At 42.4% G+C, this 22,607-nt stretch overlaps 1 protein-coding gene across 3 annotated transcripts in view; it reads right to left on the bottom strand.

Moving 5' to 3' along the window:
* UBE4B (ubiquitination factor E4B) overlaps nucleotides 1-22,607 on the bottom strand; it is a 123,556-nt gene that overhangs the window by 51,088 nt on the left and 49,861 nt on the right. Inside the window, exons 3-8 of one of the 3 annotated variants that reach the window (XM_086715625.1) lie at nucleotides 16,646-16,781; nucleotides 10,577-10,664; nucleotides 9,203-9,347; nucleotides 7,362-7,587; nucleotides 6,506-6,916; nucleotides 5,575-5,724 (exon numbers count right to left, since the gene is read on the bottom strand). In XM_086715625.1, coding sequence (XP_086571751.1) covers nucleotides 5,575-5,724; nucleotides 6,506-6,916; nucleotides 7,362-7,587; nucleotides 9,203-9,347; nucleotides 10,577-10,664; nucleotides 16,646-16,781 — 1,156 coding nt within the window. The remainder of the gene's footprint in view (nucleotides 1-5,574; nucleotides 5,725-6,505; nucleotides 6,917-7,361; nucleotides 7,588-9,202; nucleotides 9,348-10,576; nucleotides 10,665-16,645; nucleotides 16,782-22,607) is intronic. The other 2 variants (XM_025912758.2, XM_086715626.1) reach the window with 2 other exon arrangements.

Here is a 22,607-nt window from a genome sequence, read left to right as displayed (position 1 = left end):
CAAATCTGAATTCCTACAACCTACTCTACAAGTCTGACAGAAGGGAAGGAAATAGAAAGCAATGGGAGGAAAAAAAAAGAAAAAAAAGCAACCATAAGAACAAAACAGAAAAACCCACCCACAAATATAATATAAATATAAGAGATGAATCCCCAGAAGTAGAAAGGAGAAAAAGAGCTATTTTCTTTTTTTATAGATGTATTTTTAATGTTTATTTCTGAGAGCGAGAGAGACACAGAGTGTGAGCAGGGGAGGGACAGAGGGAGAAGGAAACACAGAATCTGAAGCAGGCTCCAGGCTCTGAGCTGTCGGCACAGAGCCCGATACGGGGCTTGAACTCACAAGCCGTGAGATCATGACCTGAGCCGAAGTCGGACGCTTAACCGACTGAGCCCCCCAGGCGCCCCGAGAGCTATTTCCGTTACTGCACCACTTTAGTTTCAAACTAACTGCAATTCTTTCTTCTTCTGTCTGATGTTGGTGACTCAGTGACTAGATTATTCCCTGTGCTTCCAAAGATGAACTTTACCAACACAGGCTTTACCTACACACAACTAAGGCTAATCTTCCTTTGAGTGGCTCTTGTGGAAGAGAATGAAAACAGACCATCCTCCTGTTTAAAACGAGAAAGTTCAACTATACAATTTCCTTGGTAACGAGACCCAAAATTTTCACGTTTTTACGTTTCTGAAATGAAAAGCACCTCATATTTGATGTCGACAGGCTCTTGCCAGTTGCAAGGGGTCAGTGTGACCCAGTTCACATGGAGTCATGCACTGACACTGGGTGCTGTGGGTTCCATTCTTAGCCAACGCTTGCCATTTAATTTTAACTTAAATGTGAACACCTCAAAGCCAGCTGAGGTATCTCCACGATGATCTCGCTAAGATCATGAAAAGCAACAGTGTATGTAGAAGATCGCTGGTCTTATGCCAGGCAATGAGAACAAAGGCGCTCAGAATACATGAGAGAATGTTCAAAGCTAAAAGAGGCGGCTACGTTTTGGTGATCGTCGGTCAGACCCCAAGTGACACTTCCATTGACTTTTTAAGAAGAGAGGAAGATACGGGCGCCTGGGTGGCGCAGTCGGTTGAGCGTCCGGCTTCAGCCAGGTCATGATCTCGCGGTCCGGGAGTTCAAGCCCCGCGTCGGGCTCTGGGCTGATGGCTCAGAGCCTGGAGCCTGTTCCCGATTCTGTGTCTCCCTCTCTCTCTGCCCCTCCCCCGTTCATGCTCTGTCTCTCTCTGTCCCAAAAAAATAAATAAACGTTGAAAAAAAAAAATTTTAAGAAGAGAGGAAGACCAAACAGTGAAACAAAATTTAACCAAACTGGAACTGTAGAGAAAACTCCAGTACTTGTCCATATATTACAAATTTTAGAATCAATCCTAAAGTAAACCACGACCCTAGCGGGAAAGGCAGCCAGTCCCAACGATGCTACACAGAGGTCTCAACGAGCAAAACTGACAAGGCTCCTCAGGTTCCAAGTGAAAGCGCTGTATTCACATTTTGAACGCGACACTGAGGGAGAAAGTGGTGTCGTGTTTATGTGCATACGTTCAGGCTACCAATAAACATCTTTAAAGTTTTCAAATAACATTTCACTTTTTTCCCTAAAAAAGAAATCATCCCAGAATTCGTGATGCTTTTACAACTGTGACACGTGGAATACCACGCTGGAAATACGTCATATTTAAGTCCTACAAGTTATCTACAAAGTTACACTGCCCTCTGGGAGGATTTACGAGCCATTTTCTGATAACTACATCAACAGTCCAATTGAATGTAATTACTCTGCATAATAGAAATACATCTGAATGCTTCTGAAAAGCCAATGAACATCTTCCTGGGGAGTCACGCATGCATTAGACCTGTGCAAATCGAATCCCATTTGAAAGGCACCAAGAAAAGTGTTCCTTAAAAGGATTCCACGGCAGTTTCATTTTTTCTATAACGCACCCTCCTATTTACTCATTTTTTGGAATGCAGACTTTAGTGTTTTGTGTTTTCGCACTGCAAGGCAAAGTCAGAGCTGTACAGGTTCGAGCAATGTCAATTCATCGAACGAATGTTCACGGTGTCCCTTCTGTATGGCAGGCACTGTCGTAGGCTCTGGGGGCAGCACACTAACTCGAACAGATCAAGACCCTGCTTGTGTGGTGAGTAGGTTCTAGAGGGGAACGGTCCAAAACAATATAGAGACGCCATGAAGAAAAATAAAAGCAGAGCATGGTGACAGAGACAGGCAGGAAGCGCGCGCGTGCATTTTATATGCTGTGTGATATGACCCTCTGATAAGACAGCATGCACACGGGGAGACCCGAGGGAGTCAGCGCGGAGCAAGCCACGCAGCCCTCTTGGGGCAGGCCATCCAAAGAGAGGAAGTAAGTGTGAAGGCCTAAGGCGGCGGGGAATATGCCAAGTGAGGTCAAGAACAGGGTCGTGAGCAGCAGAGGGCGAAGGCAAGTGGAGGCACGTGAGGTTAGAAAGGAGGAACGCACACGTGTGTGCGCACGTGGGTGTACATGAGACGAAGGGTCTCGTGCACCAGGGCGAGGCTTTGGGTTTTACTCCGCACGACAAGGGACATTACCGGAGGGTTTGGACACAGACATGGTGGAACTATTTCCAAGTTTCATTGCCAAGTGGTGATGGAAATGTCAACATTTTTCACTACTTGCTGATTTTCCCTTTCTCTATTCACACAGGTTCACGACTGTCAAAATTTTCTCTCCTTCGCTGAAACATCTAAGCAGTTAAAAACAGATTTCTTTCCCATCATCAATTTCTTAGGATACAATTGGAAAAATTCTCAGAGGAACCACTATGTTCTCCTTATACAAGATGCTCTCGCTCCCCGTGTCCACTCCGACAACAAGCTGATCCTAATTCCTATAACTCTCTTCACAGAGGGCTATAGAACATCACGGAAGGAGCGTTTTACCTTTCTTTCTTTCAAATTTTTAAAAATGTTTAATTTTGAGAAAGAGCGTGCCTGTGCTCTTGGGGGGGGGGGGGGGTGGGCGCAGAAAGAGGGGGACAAGACGATCCCAAGCAGGCTCCGTGCTGACACCAGAGAGCCCGATGCGGAGCTTGAACCAAAGTGAGACACTTGGCCAACTGAGCCATTCAGGCGCCCCAGGAATGTTTCACCGTTCTTAAATTAGTCCTTTTCATCACCACTATAGATAATTAGCATACGAATGTATTCCCAACTATTTCCAAAAACATTCTTAACGCGTCAACTCCAGCATCAACTCCAGCATCAACTCCACCGGGCAAGCAGAAGGGGAGACAGATGCAGCCCCTGTTGATTCTTTCCTCTATGACGTTAACATCACTGGGCAAGAAGTAGGTGTTGAAATTGCTTACTTCACAGTAAACAAAATTCTGGGAAGATCACTTAGAAAGGGGGAGAAAGAAAATAACTATTTGCTTCCTGATCACTCAAACTGACAAGGTTTTTTATGACCTCTTCTCGGTTCTGACCCCACAAGCATTCTCGAGTTCCTCTCGGTGTGCTTTAATCAGTTACCATTTTTTTTTACCCATCCTTTCACATTCTGTTTGAGATCTATTCAAAAACTCGAAGTTGCCAAAATCTGGAGAGATCAGATTCTGTTTTAACAGCCAGCAAAGGACCTGCCAACTGAATGGAATTTTGTAATTACCGAGTAAAATGTTGGTGCTTCCTTGCCAAGGAACAGAGTAGAAGCATAAACACTGGGCAGCGAAATAACTAGTATGAGGAGCAAGAACGACACAGGTCCTATTGCGAGTGGGGGTGAAGCAGGTGAGTTCTGGACTCGGGCCCTGCCACGTACCAGTTATGTGACTGACCTCCCTGTCCCCACGTTCCTTACGGTAATTGGGAGGGCCGCTGTGAGGATAAAGGGATAATGCGTGCAGTGTGCTGGCTCAGGGTCTGGCACACGAGGCTCAGTAAGTATTTGGAGCTATTATTACACAGTCCGTTCTCTCTCCTTGTGGCCACAGAATCTAGATCAGAGACAAGGTCAGGATGCTGGGAGTGCAGCGCTAGTGAAAGCAGCACACAATCTGAAATCTTTGTGAGAGCACGCTGGAATTAAACAGGCCAGGGACAGACAGCATTTCTCCTACAATTTACAGTAAGACAGGTAACAAAGCACTTTTATTATGTATGGAAACTGACTCCTAAAAAGGATGCCTGCTCGGGGGCTCGGGGGCTCAGATGGTTAAACATCCAACTTTGGCTCACGTCATGATCTCACGGTTTGTGAGTTCGAGCCCCGTGTCGGGCTCTGTGCTGACAGCTCAGAGCCTGGAGCCTGCTTCGGATTCTGTGCCTTCCTCTCTCTCTCTCTCTGTCCCTCCCCGGTTCGTGCTGTCTCTCTCTCTCTCTCTCAAAAATGGATGAATAAACATTAAAGAAAAAAAAAAGGATGCCTGCTGCATTACTGTAATCGGGAAGTAGGATTTTATCTACATGAAAAAGACACTTCTACCTTTGGGAAATTTACTTGGGAAAACAGTAATATAATGTTCAACCTAATACAAATATCAACCCTCCTGAATCAATATTCAACCCTGCACCCACACTCCTTTCTCTCTCTATATACTCTCTCTAATGATTCTTCTGAACACTGTCAAATTTAATGAAGTGTACCTAACTCCTACTGCTGTCTCTATTTATAGCCTGGAGTTATTTTTGAACAGTGCCGGGCACAAATACCAAGTCAGTCCAGTGGAAACTTCGATTTCAGAGCAAAATTGTAAGACAATGAGTCAGAGGTTCAGAAAGAAGGTGCTATTATATTTTCTTGCCCAAAGTCACCTAGAACCCCAAACAGTGTTTTCAGGGTTTTCAGGGGGGTTTTCAGGTTTTCAGGGGGGAACGAACAGTCAGCAGCATCGTGAACTGTGTTTTAGCCTCTGCTGCCATTCCAAAGGCTGTCTAAACAAGGGTCTAGCTTCGCTGAGGCCAAGGTGGTGATTGGTGAAGTTGAAGGCTAGAAGTGAAACCAGATTCACGGTTATAACAGACAGTGTGGCCCAACATGCTCTTCGACAGACTGACCGTCAGACAGAGTGGGGGTGGAAAAGGGGGGGGGAACCGACACGCACACACACACACACACGCCATCCCGGCCCCTCTGCCATTCGTGAGTAGCAGCAATCCATGCAACTGTACGTAAGACAGCATGCCTCACGGGAAACATGTTGCTCATATCCGGCAGCTCACAAGAACACTCGCGATAGGTAAACGAAGGGCCCCTCGTTTCTGATCTCAGGGTGGGTGAACTCAACAACCGATCTTTAATCTGCTGCTTGTATTTCTGACCAATGATTACGCATAAGTTTTCCTCTAAACTTACCGGGCAACAATGATGAGGGTGTTCCTAATGTGCCACTTTACCCCGTGATAAGGTCCTACCACCTTGGTACATGCAGGTTTCCCAGTCTTAACTCTCCCGACTGTCTCATCTGACCCTATCCTGTCTAGACTCAAAGCACACCCCTAATGAGGGCTCACGAAAGTTAGTTCCTAAGCACCTAGGCACATGCAGGGGTGAGACTCCATTCCTCTGATACCTGGACCCAAACTGGACACAAGAAAACTCATCACCACCACCACCACCTTCATCATCACCATCATCACCATCATCATCATCTTCTTCATCGTCATCACTACTGTCGCCAGAAAGCGCGAGGAAGAGGAAGGAGAAAGGATTGTCGTGCATGCTACCACAACAAAAGCAAAAAAGGTCATGAGGGAACAAAGAAAAAACAAGAGACGGAAAGCTTTTGCAACTCCTGTCCCTTTTAAATTAAACGTTACGCTGAAAGTTCTGCCTGCTGACATGCAGGAACACCATTCACCCCCATCGCATAAATGCACAGGTGCGTCTGCGAGGGGGCGGGGGGCACTGGTTAGCAGAATGCTGACGCCGCTTCTTTCTGAGAGGCTCGAATCAGAGCGTCAAGGCACAAACACCGGCCCAGCCGCAGTGATCGGGGGTGAGGGGCACCAGCCCAGACTTGCTCCCACCACCCCCCGGGCTGACTGCGTTTCAACTATGATTGGCAACAGTACAGAGAGCTGAGAGGGGCTCCCACGAGCCCCAGCTCTCACCTACAAACTGCCTCCAGCCTCTGGAATTCATTTGTGATGAGGATTGACAGGTGAGCTAGGTTTCAGAAAGTGAAGCGACTTCTTGTTGTTGGTTTTTTTCTTTTTCTTTTTCTTTTTTTTTTTTGGTACGGTCAGGAGGAAGAGCGAGGGGCAAGAAGAAAGGGACACACAACGGAGCACCCACACTTTCTACAGTTAGCAAAGCCTGGCAGAAGCGAGGAGTCCGGGCGCGAGCCTACCGAACTAGTTAGACGCACGGGTTAATGACCCCAAACGGAAAAACACACGCAAATGAGGTCAGTGTCACACGCCAGTTCTTTCAAACCGAGTTAATCGCCTCTCCCTGCACTGCAAACACGCACCCAGCTCTCCTGCTGAATAAATAAATACCTAGGAGAGGTCCTTAGGGATGAGGGGCGTCTGCTCGCGGCACTGGGCGAGGCGGCCAGTAAAGGTGGGCCCAGGCTGGAGGGTCTCTGGCTGGGACAGCTGGCAGGCACTGCTTGAGGGCTACTAGCGAGGGCAGGGCGGCCGGGCGAGCTGGACAGAGTGGAGATGCCTGGGGACCGCGGGGCAGAAGCGGAAGGCCCCCACGGGTGGGCGACCGTGTAGGGGCGATACCGTGGAGAGGAGGGCTGGCTCCCCGCGGCGGCCCCCGAAGCCGCCCCGTGGGGACTGAGGGTAACGGAAGGCGCAGCCGGCTGGCTGGCTGCACGGCAAGGGGACGAGGCAACGGACGGGCTCGGCACCGGCACCGCGCTCCAGAAACTCGTACTGGGAGCGGGGCTCGTTTCATAGAGGCTAGAGCAGTTGAGAAAGAGGAGAAAGGAGAGAAAACGGAAGACAAACTTGAGGTAAACAGCTGCAAAGGAAAATCTCAAGCTCTGAAAGAATAGTGTGATTACACGCCAAGTGTACGCGTCTTTCAGACTCATCTAAATCATTAGAATCGAACTGCTGTGCGGATCTAGAGGCTACATTTACAACATGGGAAAGCCCTCTTCCCAAGGATTAATGTACGATATATACAGCCATTTGTTTCCAAAATTTACCAAGAGCCTAACCATGGGAAGCCAAACAGACCAGCGGAAAAGACCACACCTCCTGCAATGGCTAAATGCATCCACCCACATACAATACATGCCATAGTCTGCAGGACAAAGGCCCATGAGGGAAGAGTCCCTTCTCTTACATACTTCGTGGCTGTTTTACTACCAATGAGATGTGCGAAAGGAACCACACTGACCTAGACAACGAGCTGGCACCGAAGGAGCCCACACCGCAGAACATGGGGCTCGCTCCTGGGTTGGAGCCGGTAGTTAGCAGGAGATTTCTGTCCGGGGACCGAGCCGCCGCAATTGGCTGCGATGTGGCCGTCAGACTGGCAAATGGATTTTCATCTCTAGTCTGGGTAGACATCATTAGCACTTCCATTAAAATCTGGCCAATCAAGTCCTTAAAATCGGAGAACACTGTTGGAAAGGCAGAAGAAAGAAGAGGTTACACATGGTTCCTCATATACATAGGCAGTCCTTGAATAACCCACATTAAACCAGAGGTTCAGCGTGGCAACCGGATTGGATTCTGGAGCAGTACAAGGACATCAGTAGAAAACCCGGTGAAATCCAAATGAAGTCTGGAGTGGAAGTAATAGTAAGATCTTAGTCCTGACAAATACATTGCGGTTACCTAAGATGTTAACGTTAGGGGAAACCTAGGTGAAGGATATACGGGAACTCCCTGCACGGTGTCTAAAACTTTTCCGTAAATCTAAAATTATTCCAAAATACAAAACTTATTTAAAAAAAGAAAGAAAACTGGAGTGTAGCCAATGGGAATCGCTGCTGACATACATTTCACTGTAAAAAGAAGCCACTCCCAAATACAGGTGTCTATTTATCATATACCGGAAACAAAGCTGGGTTCGTATTTCTTCGCCTACGTATGTTTTATGTACAGTAAAACTATCAAATGCGAGGTTCAAAATATTTTATGAAGGGTCTAACATTTAGTCACCATCTGGCTTTCCGGAGAAAATTCTATTTTCTAACTTTCCCCTTAATTCTCTGCAGCTCCCCAATGCCTACTGTAAGTCTTTAGATACATTTTATATATCACTAAATAGATAAAAGTTGTAACCGATGTAAATCTTGTCTGATTTGGTTATTAAAAATTATCAGTCATATATGCACAAGACAGATTTAAGAATCTTAAGGTTTCCAGTAAGAATAACAAGTGGCAGGGATAGAAACATGCAGGTGCTAAGCGTGTCTATGACCCGTTAATAAGAAGATCCCGGTAAAATCAGAAGAAAACTACGTGTCTGCCAGGAACACTCGGGACTTTTCTCGCCATGGAAGATGGGCAGCACAGAAAAGGGAAAGATGATCTTCTGTGCACTCGTTTAAAGTAGATCTACTGAGGAATTATTAAGAGCCTTCTGTAGAAGGCACTAGCACTATATCAGTGAGCAAAACAGACAAAAATCCCTGCCACCGGGGAGGTTATATTCTAGTGACAGGCAAAGGCACACTACCACACCACCCCTCTCTCTTCTGCATTCCAAATGACTGCTGTAAAGAAGAGTGACAGTGCCCTTTAATGCTGGTATCTTGCTAAAAGCTTTATTAATTTGTTATACGAGTGCGGTTTAGGGTAGCCTCTTAAAATAGAATCCTGGAAACAGCAAAATATCAATATGTTCTATCTTCTGAAGCAATTCAATCAAGTTAATGTACTCCACTGTCTACACAGGAGTTGGTCGGCACTTAAAGCAGGTAGAGGTCATACAGAGCAGCTCTCGGGATCCCTGGAGACCACCCAGTATGCTCCTACTTCATTAGAGACATTAATAACTTCAATTCGGAAACAATGGAGACCATTAGCATATTTATACGGCTTTCTTCTAGAGAGATCATCAAAGTACAAAACCAATGTATCAGGAAGATCAGTGGAAAGTGGCCAAACAACAGCACCTCTGATGGCCAAAACTACAACCCCAAAGCAAGAGAAAGTGAATGTGGGTAATGGCCAAGGCCAAGGATCTTACATTCTTATTTTCTCTTAACAGCTGAGCTAGATTCCTACCTTCTTTTGGGTTCTGCTTAAATTGTGCAGAAAGAGAAGAAAGGAAGATGACGTCTCTGTCCCGGTCCTTCCAGGAGACACGAAAGATCTTACAGACCAGCTGTAAGGCCTGTTCTTCGGACACTTCAGAACCCGATGAAGGCTCCTTGTGGAGAAGAAGATTGGGGGGTTAATTTCAAGTAATTCATTTATGAATGAGGGGATTTTAGAAATGCATGCAACTGTGCGCCGACTGACTTGGGGAACAAGAAGCTGGTTACTATGACTGCAAAGTTGTGACATGGCGATTTCACGAGTTTACAATAGAAGCTGTGGGGGTGGGCGTGGGGGGACAAAAGAGCAGAATTACCGGTAATCACCAAGGGAGTAAACGAATAAAGGATATACCTACATCTTATCTCTTTCCTTTTCTGAGCTCCAAAGGACCAGGTAAACATTCTACGCACATAACCCGTTTTCATCCAAAAAATTCTCCAGAATTTAATGTTACCCACTAGTCTCCATCACAGATAAAATATCATATATATATAAAAGAGCTCCATAAGAACAAAAGAACTCTGCAAAACAAAGCATCGTGCCACTAAAAGGCCACAGTCCAACAGAATCACCAAAACGGGTTGCTCAACACTCATAATTTGCTGCACAGAAAGAGATGCAATTATCTCTATCAGTTCTTCACCATGACACCCCCCAAAGAAAACACGTTCTTTAAACATTTTATTTATTTATTTTTGAGAGAGAGAGAGAGAGAGAGAGAGAGAGAGCAGGGGAGGGGCAGAGAGAGGGGGAGACACAGAATCGAAAGCAGGCTCCAGGCTCTGAGCTGTCAGCACCGAGCCCAACACGGGGCTCAAACTCATGAACCATGAGATCATGACCCGAGCCAAAGTTGGATGCCCAACGGACTGAGCCACCCAGGCGCCCCAAGAAAACATCTCTTTTGCTAAACATAGGGAACTAAGCTCAGATGATAACAAAATATAAAGACCTCGGCTTCTAAGTGCTATTGGATTTCACAACCATTTTCCTCAGAATGCTACCAAAAATGTGATGACCTACTTGCTTAAGCAAAAAAGATCAACAGAAAAAGTCCAAACTACCTCTAAATGCATTCTCATCACAAACTACATTTACTGATAAAACTATGGATCTGAAACACAAAGGAATGGAGGGATTTGACCAGACTAAAAAAAGTGAGCTACCCTTCCATTAGGGCAATCTAGGCTGTGCGTTTCTCCTCAGAAGAAAAAAAGAGAGGATTTGCTGACTTGGGGTGGCCTGCTCTAACAGACTCCATAGACATAAGAAAGGAAGGGGTGTTTATTTATATTACCTGTACTAAAAACAGAAGCGAGGGTTTCATCTCTTACCAACCTTATCGCTGACGCTCCTTTTTTCTCTCCGATCGTTTTCATCAACCTCCATATTTTCGATTCCTGAATCCACATCCACCTGGGACATGCTTTAAGTACAAAAGACAAATAAGGCTTTTACCTTTTATAAATCCACCCTGTGTCATAGCTGCTGGCTGAGGGACAGTTCTCAAGTATCGATCAAAATCAGTCAGGAAAGCAAAATAATAAAGGTTCATCTTTTTTCTGATTAACTTTTAAGAGCACTTCATATATTAGGATAGAAACACTCTGTCTCCTATATTTGGTGGGAGCAGTGCTCCTAAGTGGTCATTTCCTTAGGCTCACTTCCAAAAACAAATTAGAGCGTATTTTCTATATATACAATCAGAGCCTTACTACAAAAACCTGGTTAAGTCCAAACACCTTTTTTCCCCCACATTAAATAAAAATTTTCCCGGCACCATTTATTGAAATGACCGTCCTTGTAACACTAATATGAAATCACCTCTCACAGGTCCAACTGCAATGTATGTATGTGTCTATTTCTATTTGATAATTTGTCTCCCCCTCCCCCCGCAAAAAAAACCCCATCCTATCTTGCTAAAACTTCACAGTAAATCTCGGTATCTGCTAGGTCAAAGCCTGCACCTCACTATCCTACTTCAAGAGAGTCTTGGCCATTCTTGGCCTTTCACTCTTCACACATCCTTAAGAATCAGCTTCACAGACTCCTTAAAAGTCCTGTTGGCATCTTGACTAGAATTTCATTGACTTGTGAGATCCAACTGGGGAGAAACGACATCATTATGTTGCGTCTATTCATGGACAACGTATCTTTCCGCAACTATTTAGGCCTTCTTTAAAGTCTTTCAATAAACTATTATAATTTGCTCCATAAGTCTTTCACTTCTTTTCTAAACTTATACCTAGGTACCATGTATCTTTTACTAAAACTGTGCATGGTACCTTTTTAAAAATTAACTTGTCTAATCTCTTGTTGCTAGTACCTAGTAATATAACTGATACAGACCTCTTAGGAGCAACTTGTATACTTACACATAGGATTTACTAGGTAGAAAATAATCTCATCTCCAAATAAGAACGGTTTTATTTCTTCCGCTCCAATCCTTACTTGTTTTTCTGCACTAGGTAGGATCCCCACGTGGACCAGACGTAGAAATAGCAGCCATCTTTGTTCTTATCCCTGATTTTAAAGAGAGGGGTTCTAATTTCTCACCCCTGAGTATGAGAGTTGCTGTAGTTTCTTGAGAGATGTCCTTTATATCAGTCAGAATAAGGCAGGCTATGCTGTGGTTACACAAACACTTGGAAATCTTAGAGGCTCAACACCATAAGGGTTATTTCTTGCTTACGCAAAGTCTGGTGAGAGTGAAGCATCCTTACTCCCTCTTTAATCTATGCCATCTGCAATACACAGCCTCCAAGGTCACTGGAGCGAGAGAAGAGAGCGATGGAGGAGGAATATCGGCTCAACTGCCTTCACCTAAAAGTGACACATGTCACTTCCACGCACAGTCTACTGGACAAAACAAGGTACTTGGCCCCAATCTAACTGCACAGGAAACTGGAAATGCAGGGGAACATGTGAAATACTTGCTCAACTCTGTCTCTGCCGTATTGTCCACTTAGGATGCACCTTTCTGTTTGCTGTTTGCAAAGATTCTTATCATGAAATGATGTTGAGTTTTATCAAACTCTTCCAACTACCAAGATCATATGGTTTTTCTCTTTAATATATAATGTGGTGAATGATACTTGTAGATTTTCAACTGCTGCATGCACCCTTGCATTCCTGGGATAAATCCATGTTGCTCATGTTACGTTACACTGACACTTTTAACTAAACTTATGATTGAAATATCTGCACAGAACTGTCCACAGATGATCGTAAGTGTTTGACTGAATAAAGCTTCACAAAGGAAACATTCTAATGTAATCAGGGCCCGTATCAAGAAACAGAACGTGACCAGCATCCCAAAAGCCCCCTTCGAATCCTTCCAGTCACAACTACGCTAGCCCACAGTAACCACTATCCTGGCATCTAGCCCCAGAGAAGTTCTGTCTGCTCTTTATGTGTTGCAATAGTTGACTTGTCAGTATCTCAAGATTTCTGCAAATACGTTCACGAGCATGATTACCATGTAATTTGTTTCTTTTATATTATTCTTGTCTGGTTGTGATACTAAGGTCTCGTTAGCTTTGTAAACTGAGTTGGTAAGCAGTCCCTATTTTTTTTAATTACCTGGAAAAATCTGTGTACAACTGGAATGGTAGAATTTACCTATAAAATTATATGGGCAAGCTACTTTCTTTGGAAAATTTTTAAACACTGATTCAATTCATTTCATGGTTTTTGATTATTCAGGCTTTCTCTCTCCTCTTGAGCCCATTTTGGAAGAATTATGTTTTTCTAGGAATTTGATTTTTCTCCAAATTTTCGTATTTACTTGCATGTTGCATATTTACAATTTTTCACGGAATTCTCTTTTTCAGTAACAAATATCACTGAGTTCCCCCTTCTATGCAGGCATTGTCCTAGGTGTCTGAGATGTCAATGAACAAACAAAAGAGACAATACAAGCCCTGTGTTATGGAGCTTACCTTCTCATTAGAGGGTGAAAGATCATAAACAATAAATATAATAAGTAAGTAAAACATATAATGATAAATGCTACGGAGAAAATAAAGCAAAAAGAGTAGGGAAAAGGCAACGGAGAGTGCAGGACTTTCCATTTTAAATGGGGTGAGCCTCACTGAGAAATGCCACATGAGTACAAACAGGAAGGGGGTTAGCCATGCGCATATCCAGGGCAAGAGCCTTCCAAGACAAGGGTTCCTATTTTCAATACTTAGTCATATTCTCTTCTTCCTTGTTTCATTTATATTAGAGCTTTATATTTTCTCCTAAGAACCGCTTTGGCTGCAACATGAAGCTCATAATGTGTCATATCTGTTATCGTTCAGTTCCAGGTAATTCCAAATTTCTTTTTTGACCTGTAGTTAGACGCATGCTCTGTTTTAAAAACTTCCAAATGTGTGAGGGATTTTAAAATTTTTTCCCCTGTATTAATTACCTAACCTAATGTCCTAGTCAGAAAACATGATCGGTTTGATCCTGCATTCCGAAACTCTCTGGTCTTTGGATATTAGGAAAGAATGTGCATTCTCCAACTGTAGAGTGCAAAGATCAGATCCACCTTGTTAGCTGTGTTGTTTCATTTGTTCATATGCTTACTGACGCTCATTCTTTTTGATCTATCCATGCACCAAAGGGATGTGTCAAAATCTCCCGTTATGAATATGTGTCACTTTCTTCTAGTTCTACCGTTACTTGCTTTATTGTTGCTGCTGTCACACAAGTATGTGTGTATACTTTGGAAACTGTTACATCCTACTGTTAAACAACACACAGTGCTTATGTCTAGTAGTACTTTGTGCCTTGAAGACTAATCTACTGTTTACCCCAATCTTCTCTTGTTTAGTATGTGCATGGAATATCTTTCCCTTTTCTTTCACTTCCAACAAAACGTTGAAAGTTCTAACCTACTGCTTCAGGTATGTCTTCTGTAAACCAACATAAAGCTGGGTTCTGTTTCATTTTTAACCCGGATCTAAGCCTTTCACTGTGATGCACTGTGATTACTGACCTAGTCTTCATTTCTTTTAACCGTCTTATTTTGTGCCATTTGTCTTTCTTTTAAAATTTGTGCTTCCATCCCCCCAGACTCCCAACCCCCATTCCATATTTTCCCTTCACTGCTTTGGAAAACATACTCCATTCCTGTTCTTTTAGTGGCCACCCCTGAAATTGTATCAAGTACCCTTAACTCAAAATCTACAAGTTGGCCAGTATCTTCACCCCTCTCCCAAGTACACAGGGACGTTAGTGCTTGCTCTAATGACCTCCCCCCGGCCCCTGCCCTTCCATGCTACTGCTAACCAGCATGTTGTACCTAACTCGTTTTTTCACTTCTCTCCCTCGATATTATTGTATATACTGTTACCATTGTTTTACACTACCCCTGTCTGTTTAGATTTACCACACGTATTATTCACTCACCCTTCCTTCGTGCATCTCAGACATTAGTCCTGAGATCATTTTCCTTCTTCGTCAACTACATCTGTTAACAGCTGGGGTCTTCAGAAGTGGCAGACTACCAGGATGTCTGCGTGTGTTTGTTTTCTGAATCTATAATATCTTTATCTCACCTGTGCTTCTCAGAGATTGGTGCACAAGGCTTCACAATTCCCAGTGGACAGCTAATTTACCTTCAGCGTTTGACACTATTATCCCACCATCTGACTTCCATCATTCAGACATCTAACTATCATTCTTTGGTAGACGATCTCTTTTTTCTCTCTGGCTGCACTAAAGGTCTTTTGTCTTTGATGTTCTGAAATTTTACCATAAAATGTCCAGATATGAATTTCTCTTTGTTTCATCAGCAGGTGAGCTGCTGGGCTTTTTGAATCTGAGGATTCATATCATTTATCAACTCTAGAAAAATTCTTAGCCATTTATCTTTTGGATAATGGCTTCCAAACCAGTAGAGGAAAACACATGGAATAAAGTGGGGTGTGGGGAATCGCTCTAAGTCTCTCTGTTCTCACCTTTTGAGATGTCTATTAGATATTGGTTGGATCTGTGCTCGTCATGTCTCTAAATATCTTGCATATTTCTATCTCTTTCTCTTTGAGACACACACTGTATATAATTTCTTCAGCTCTACCATTCGGTTGGTTAACTCTCTCTTTAGCTATGTCCTATCAACTGTTTTAACTCTCACATCACGTTTTCAATTTGAATTATCTTTTCATTTCTAGAAATTCTACTTGGTTCTTTTTCAAACGTGCTTGGTTGTCTTTATAGCTGCTCTCCCCTTTTCATGTTTTCAGTTCCCTTTGTAATTTATGTAAACATATGTATTTTGTATTGTCCATCTGGTAATTCCAAAAACCAAAAATATACAGGTGAATAATTCTACTGTTACTGGTACTGCCATATGTTACTCACGGTGGCTTTCATCTGGTGTGTTCTTTGAGTTTTGACCATGAGTTCATACTTCTTGGAAATTTTTCTAAGGAAATTCTCTGAAGACATGATTTACATCTGCTTCCGTAAGATGCCTTAAAAGCAGTATAGGCCTGGGTCCAATGCTAGTTCTCAGCTTGAGGCTCGTCAGACTGTACCAATAGTGTAAATCTAGGTACTAAACCCGTATGAAGTCACCCACTGGCCATGAAATTACACAGTTGACTTGATTTTTAAAAAATGTATCTACTCAGAGCAAAGGTGGTAAGGGCACCATTGTTTTTACTCTGTGGGATTGATTTTCTTCTACTTCATCTTTTCCCTGAGAGTGCCGTCCTTTCGGAATTCTTACCTAAGGTGAGGCGATCTCTGATTGGCCTCCTCACCCCAACCCATCAACTTGCTGAAGCTCTGTTCCGGTGCCTCTCAACCTTTTTCACTTCATAACACACCCAGAAAATACTATTTGTCTGGTCCACTGACACAAACTGTGGGAGCTGCTTCAGGGCAGAGGAGACGGGTCGTGGCGCAGGGGGTTCTTTATTCTGCCCAAGGAATAAAGGAACTGATGCCTCAGCCACTCTATTACCATTCACGGCACACTTACAGCACCGAAACACTCTGCTCTGGACATCCTGACCCTTATGGAGCTCCTAAGGCATCTGGCTTCCCTGTGTGTACCCTTCCCTTCCAAACGTTTACATTTCACTGACCAGTAAAACTTGGAAGAAATTCTTAGGGACGGACATATGCTCGCCAACATGGTATATACAAAGTAAGGACATTAGAAAACATTTTTCAAAAAACTTTTTTACCATTTACACCATTATTTCATAAAAGACATTTCAATACAAAAAGCTAAACAACTTATATAGAACATTTCAGAACAATACAAAGACCTATAAGCCTCACAGATCTCACACTAATTTGCTAATAAGGACTGGTGTAAATCTCTGGGTGGACTAGAGACTGAAGTGACCGAATCTTTCCCTTTCCATAAATCCCACAGCTTATCGGACAACTGGCTTACTTTACCTTTTTTCACAAGAGACACCATCGATATCCATGCTCTGGGAACGTGAGAGAGACTGAGATTGGGTTTCAAGGCTATTGGAGGGCGAGCTGCTGAGAGAACTGACTCCTTCACTGCTCTGGCTTCGATGAGCTACTCCTAACCAGAAAAGACACGAGAAATTTAAGTTTCCTGTGAAGTAACATGAAAGCCACTTGTAATGGCAACAGTAGTCATACACAATCGGCATCCACACCACCAAAACAGTCAGCAAATGAGGATTCTCTATCGGGAGATCATGCTAACAGTGTAACGTTAAAGTCATGGAAACATCAGCAAGAAATCAGAGTGCATCCATATACGTCGCCTGAGGTCAGCGACAGAGCTACATCTGGTAACTAAAACGGACTCCTCATCGCTTTTTCTTTCGCCAGTTCAAATATGGTCCCTGAATACAAATTAGCTACCGTGATTGTCCAGAAAAAAATCCTTGAAACGTGCCAGAAATAAGATAAATTAATAAATGGCTATAGAGATATACAGATGGACAGATGTGTGATAAAGCAAATAGACCACAATGTTAACGGTAGGAGCTAGATGGCAGGTATATAGGTGTTCGTTCCAAGTCTTTCAACTTTGCTGTATGCTTACGATCTGCGCAATAAAATGTTGACAACATGCAAACAGAGCCATCGATAACCAATGTCCTTAAATACAGATCATTCACTGACTGAACATCTCATCTGATGATGGGGAAAATAAAAACCCTGACATTGACCTTGCTTTCATGGAACCTACAGTACAGTGAACCACAGCCCTGCGTACAGGGCCGATTATTTCTCATCCATGTCTTTGAAACCATGTTTATCCCATAGAATTTAAAAAAATACTTTAACTCTACAAATATCTTTCCACAAAAAAGTTTTACCCAGGCATTTGCAAGTACTTTAAAAAATATATACCTATGTTGCTGCAAGGAAAATCAGACTCATGTTAAAAAAAACAAAAAAACAAAAAAACTTGAGTTGCCATTTGTAGCTAAAATAACTACCAAGTGGATAACCTTTAACCCTCCCAGCACTCCAGGAGAGTAAACCTGCCACTCCTATGTGTCTCTCTCATTGAAGAAGATCACTAAACGTTCATCCATTCTTCACAGGTTTTAACGTGTCTGTTTCTTAAAGCTTCCTCGGGACTCATGAAAGAGAAAAGACACTGAATCCTGACTATTCCTAAGTAGATTCAAGGAAAATACAGAAAACATCTGATGTAGCAAGAATTTGAACTAAGCTCAGGGAAGACAGTAAAACTTTAAGAATGTTTTCTTAAACATTCAAGAATGTAACCCAAAGTGAGTTCTCAGTAACTATTTACTGAAGATCACAAAACATCCATCCATTCCTGATAGCTAGAATCATGACACGTATCACAAGGAAAGGTCTGACATTTTAAAATAAAACGAATCAATAATAAAGTTCAGCAACTTTTATGGGATATCAGTTAAGCAGCTTTAAAATTTCTACCTTATAAAACCAGTCTTAAAATTAAACTAAGTTGTTCAAAAACATTGTGTTTATAACATAGCACACTCTTCTATGCTACGTGTACAATAACCCTATGGTAACACAGTGCCAGAGTTCACCATAGAGTCCAGGATACTGTGGTTGCGATATTTTTATAAAACATCAAGTATATTATCTGAATTCTTTTCCTGAACCTTCCCCACGGGCTCTTCACATCCTGGGTCCAGTGGGGCAGTTCTCCCCAGAATTTACTACGTATCGTAGTGTTCCTCGGTCTGTCCACACCCTCCAGAATTTGGGTGGCCTCGTTGCGGTCTTAAACTTAAAAAAACGTATGGTGTCTTTGAATCCATACAAATCAACTATTGATTTGGCTAAAGCCAAATCGAGCAACAACACAAAATATCACTTTGTTTCCAAACCACACACACAGGCTTCTGTGGTCCTTGGTCCTCACTCTCTACCATTCCTAACTTGGGAAATCGCTGTCAGGAAGCCAAATTTCAAGGAATGGAGAACCCCGCTTCTTCATCTCCGTAAGGGCAGGTATTGAAGAATTAAAACAGATATAATCTCCGGTTCTCTTTGACGAGATTTAAAAATTTAAAAACAATTCTTCAAAAAATGAGGGTGTGTAAGTAAGCCTTGCCTGCTTAATAAAATATGAACTACAAACTTTCAAGATGGCAGCTATCCAAACTTTTGTTACTAATAAGAGCTTGTTAAAGGTAAATGATCCATTCTGTGCGGGAAGGCCATAATTTTAAAGGAAATAAGGAGGATTTTATTTCTCTAAGATTTGCCTCCCAGAACGGTAGTATTTCCTGAATGCTATTTCCTTTCAGGTATAAGCCAGACCAAGTGCCTATTTAAGCTGTAACACTAGATCTAGTCCAGTATTTTACACACACACACACACACACACACACACACACATACACAAAGGGGCTTGCTAAATTATAGTATAAAAAGAAGCACAGAATTGCCAGAAGGTACCTTAAAGCCCCAATAAAACTGTTAAAAAGGTGTGCGGGTGGTGGGGAGTGACTTTACAATCTTAGCCATCTTCTTCTTTTACAGATGAGAATACGGAGACCTGTGAAGTCTAAGAATTTCCTTTAGCAAGTCAGAAACAGAGGCAAGATTAAAACACATGTCTCTAGGGGCGCCTGGGTGGCGCAGTCGGTTAAGCGTCCGACTTTAGCCAGGTCACGATCTCGTGGTCCGTGAGTTTGAGCCCCGCGTCAGGCTCTGGGCTGACGGCTCAGAGCCTGGAGCCTGTTTCCGATTCTGTGTCTCCCTCTCTCTCTGCCCCTACCCCGTTCATGCTCTGTCTCTCTCTGTCCCAAAAATAAATAAACGTTGGAAAAAAAAAATTAAAAAAAAAAAAAAAAAAAAAAAAAACACATGTCTCTTGACTCCAAGGAAAATGCTATTTCCTCTACCCCAAACTGCTGAACAATTCTTTGATCACAGCTATTTTAAATCAAAGCTATATGTTTCTACATCCTAAAATTATAAAAGCTGGGGCGCCTGGGTGCCTCAGTCGGTTAAGTGTTTGATTTTGGCTCAGGTCATGATTTCAAGGATTGTGGGTTCGAGCCCTGTGTCGGGGCTCTGTGCTGACAGCTCAGAGTCTGGAGCCCACTTTGGATTCTGTGTTGCCCTCTCTCTCTTTGCCCCTCCCCCACTCGTGCTCTGTCTCTCTCTCAAAAATAAACATTAAAATAAAATTATAAAAGCGAAACTTAAAAAGGTATTAGTGTTATAAAAAGAATCATTCCTTCCACTACTTATCAAAATTCTAAGGCTTATTTACATAGATCTTGACAATGAACTAAGCTAAAAGGTTAACATTCATGGAAAATACAAAGTACACTAGTACTTTCTTTGGCCAATACCAAACTCACCCTCTCAATACGACTTATAATGAACATTTTCTACTCCATAAAACCGACTCATATATTCAGTCAGCAGCTAACTTCCTAGTGAAAACATTTTGTTCTTGTGACTAAACACAAACAAAATGAAATTTCAAACGTGTAAAGAAATATAGTGGTATCTAAAATATCGAGACAAGAAGACCAACAACTCGAATTAGAAAAATGGTTTGATCTTCTTATTCATGAGACAGAGTATTCCCTTCCTTAGTGTCAAAAGGGTGGATCATGCCAAGAATCATACATCTGGACTCAAAAGATCTTGACGGCTCCTTGGAGAAACGGTGGAGTCTACAGCTAGTGCAAAACAAAGATGGGATGAGCCTGGGGCATCTGATAGTGCCAGCAAGACAGTGCTCAAAAAAAAATAAAAATAAAAGGATGACTGTGCCAAACAGAGTCGTCAACCCAAAAGAGATCCCAATGACCAAAGCTAGAACAATTTGTGCAAAATAATAAAGCAAAAATAAATAATAATTTGAATTATAACTCAAAGTACAAAATAAATATACATGAGTTCATACCGATGTATGTAAGCATTAACTTAGTAACTGGGGAGAAGGGGGTGAATGTCCCTTACAGAAGAATCCCATATAATGTATCTATATGTAGATACTCCCCACTCCAGAAGGTAAAACTTAGCTCGCACTGCTTGAGTGGGGTAGGCTGGACTTAAGAACTCACTACTGAAGAATTGAGTCTGGAAAGGGAAAAGAATCGTTACTTCACAGTAGAGAGACCTGGCAGACTGCAGCTTAACTCGGTGGTGAAGGTCAACGTGACCCGCAGTGCGGCAGGGCCCTTTGCCTGTGTGATATTCTCCCCCCTAAAACCCCACACCCCAGGCTAATCATGAGAAAAACACTAGACGAAGCCAAATTAAGAGACATTCTATACAATGCTCTTCAAAACTGTCAAGAAAATGAAAAGCACAGAAACACTGAGAAACTGTCACAGACCAAAGGAGATTCATCTTTAGTTTGGTTAACAGCAGTATACCAAAGATTTTTATGGTTTCAGGTCTCACAGTTAGGTCTAGTTCCTCGTGTATTTTAGATATTAGCCACTTATCAGATACATGATTTGCACATTTTTTCTCCCATTCTATAAGCTGCCTTTTCAGTGTTGATGGTTTCCTTTGCTTCACGGAACCTTTTTACTTTGATATGGTCCTACTTGTTTATGTTTGCTTTTGTTGCCTTTGCTTTTGGAGTCAGAGCCAAAAACCAGCGCCAAGACTGATGTCAAGGTACTTACCATGAGCCTATGTTTTCTGCTAGGAGTTTCATGGTTTCCAGTCTTACGTTCAAGTCTTTACCCATTTTCAGCTACTTTTTGTGTGGTGTAAGACAGTCCAGCTTCATTCTGTCGCATATGGCTGTCCATTTGCTGAAGAGACTGCCCCCAATGTACATTCATGGCTCCTTTGTCATAAATTAATTGACCATATATGGGTGGTCAGTTTCTGGGCTCTCTATCCTTTTCCATTAACCTATGTGAATGTTTTTATGCCAGGTCATGCAATTTTGATTACTATAGCTTTGTAACAGCTTGAAATCAGGAGGTGTGACACCTTCAGCTTTGTTCTTCTTTCTCAGGGCTGTTTTGGCTATTTGGGGTCTTCTGTGGTTCTGTATAAATTTTAGGATTATTCTATTTCTGTGAAAATGCCACTGGAATTTTCATAGGGATTGCATTGAATCTACAGATTGCTTTAGCTTGGTATGGACATTTTATCGATATTAATTCTTTCAATCCATGAGCACAGAAGATCTTTCCATTTATCTGTGTCTTTTTAAAATTCTTCCATCAACACCTTGTAGTTTTCAGTGCATACATCTTCCACCTCCTTGGTTAAATTTATTCCTCGATATTTTGTTCTTTTTGATGCAACTGTAAATGGGATTATTTTATTTCTATTTCCAATAGTCCATTACAAGTGTATGGAAACACAGGAGATTTTTGTATATTGATTTTTTTTATCCGACAACTTTACTGAATTCATTATCAAGTTTTAACAGTATTTGGGTGGAGTCTTCAGCGTTTTGTACACATAGTATCAAGTCGCCTGCAAATAGTGACAGTTCTACTTCCTTTCCAATCCTGATGTGTGGTTTTTGTTTTTGTTTTTTTGCCTAATTGCCTGGTTAGGGCTTCCGAAATTGGGTTGAATAAAAGTGGCAGGAATGAGCAAACTTCTTTTGTTCGTAATCTTAGAGGGAAACTTTTTGGGTTTTCACCCTTGAGTGTAACGTTAGCTGTGGACCGGTCAAACATGCCTTTATTACACTGAGGCACATTCCCTCTATACGCACTTTGTTGAGAGTTTTTATCATAAATGGATGTTGAATTTTGTCAAACGCTTATTCCGCAAGCTCATACGATTTTTATCCTTCGTTTTGCTAATGTGGTGTATCGCACTGGTTGGCGTGCAGATGTTGAACCCTCCCTAGATCCCAGAAATAAATCCCACTTGATCACAGCATACGTACGATCCTTTAGCGTACTACTGATTTTGGTTA

Source organism: Puma concolor, chromosome C1 (genome assembly GCF_028749965.1).
Source record: "Puma concolor isolate L17-30 chromosome C1, mPumCon1.1.hap2, whole genome shotgun sequence".
Lineage (NCBI taxonomy): Eukaryota > Metazoa > Chordata > Mammalia > Carnivora > Felidae > Puma > Puma concolor.
This window is presented reverse-complemented; position numbering and strand designations above follow the sequence as displayed.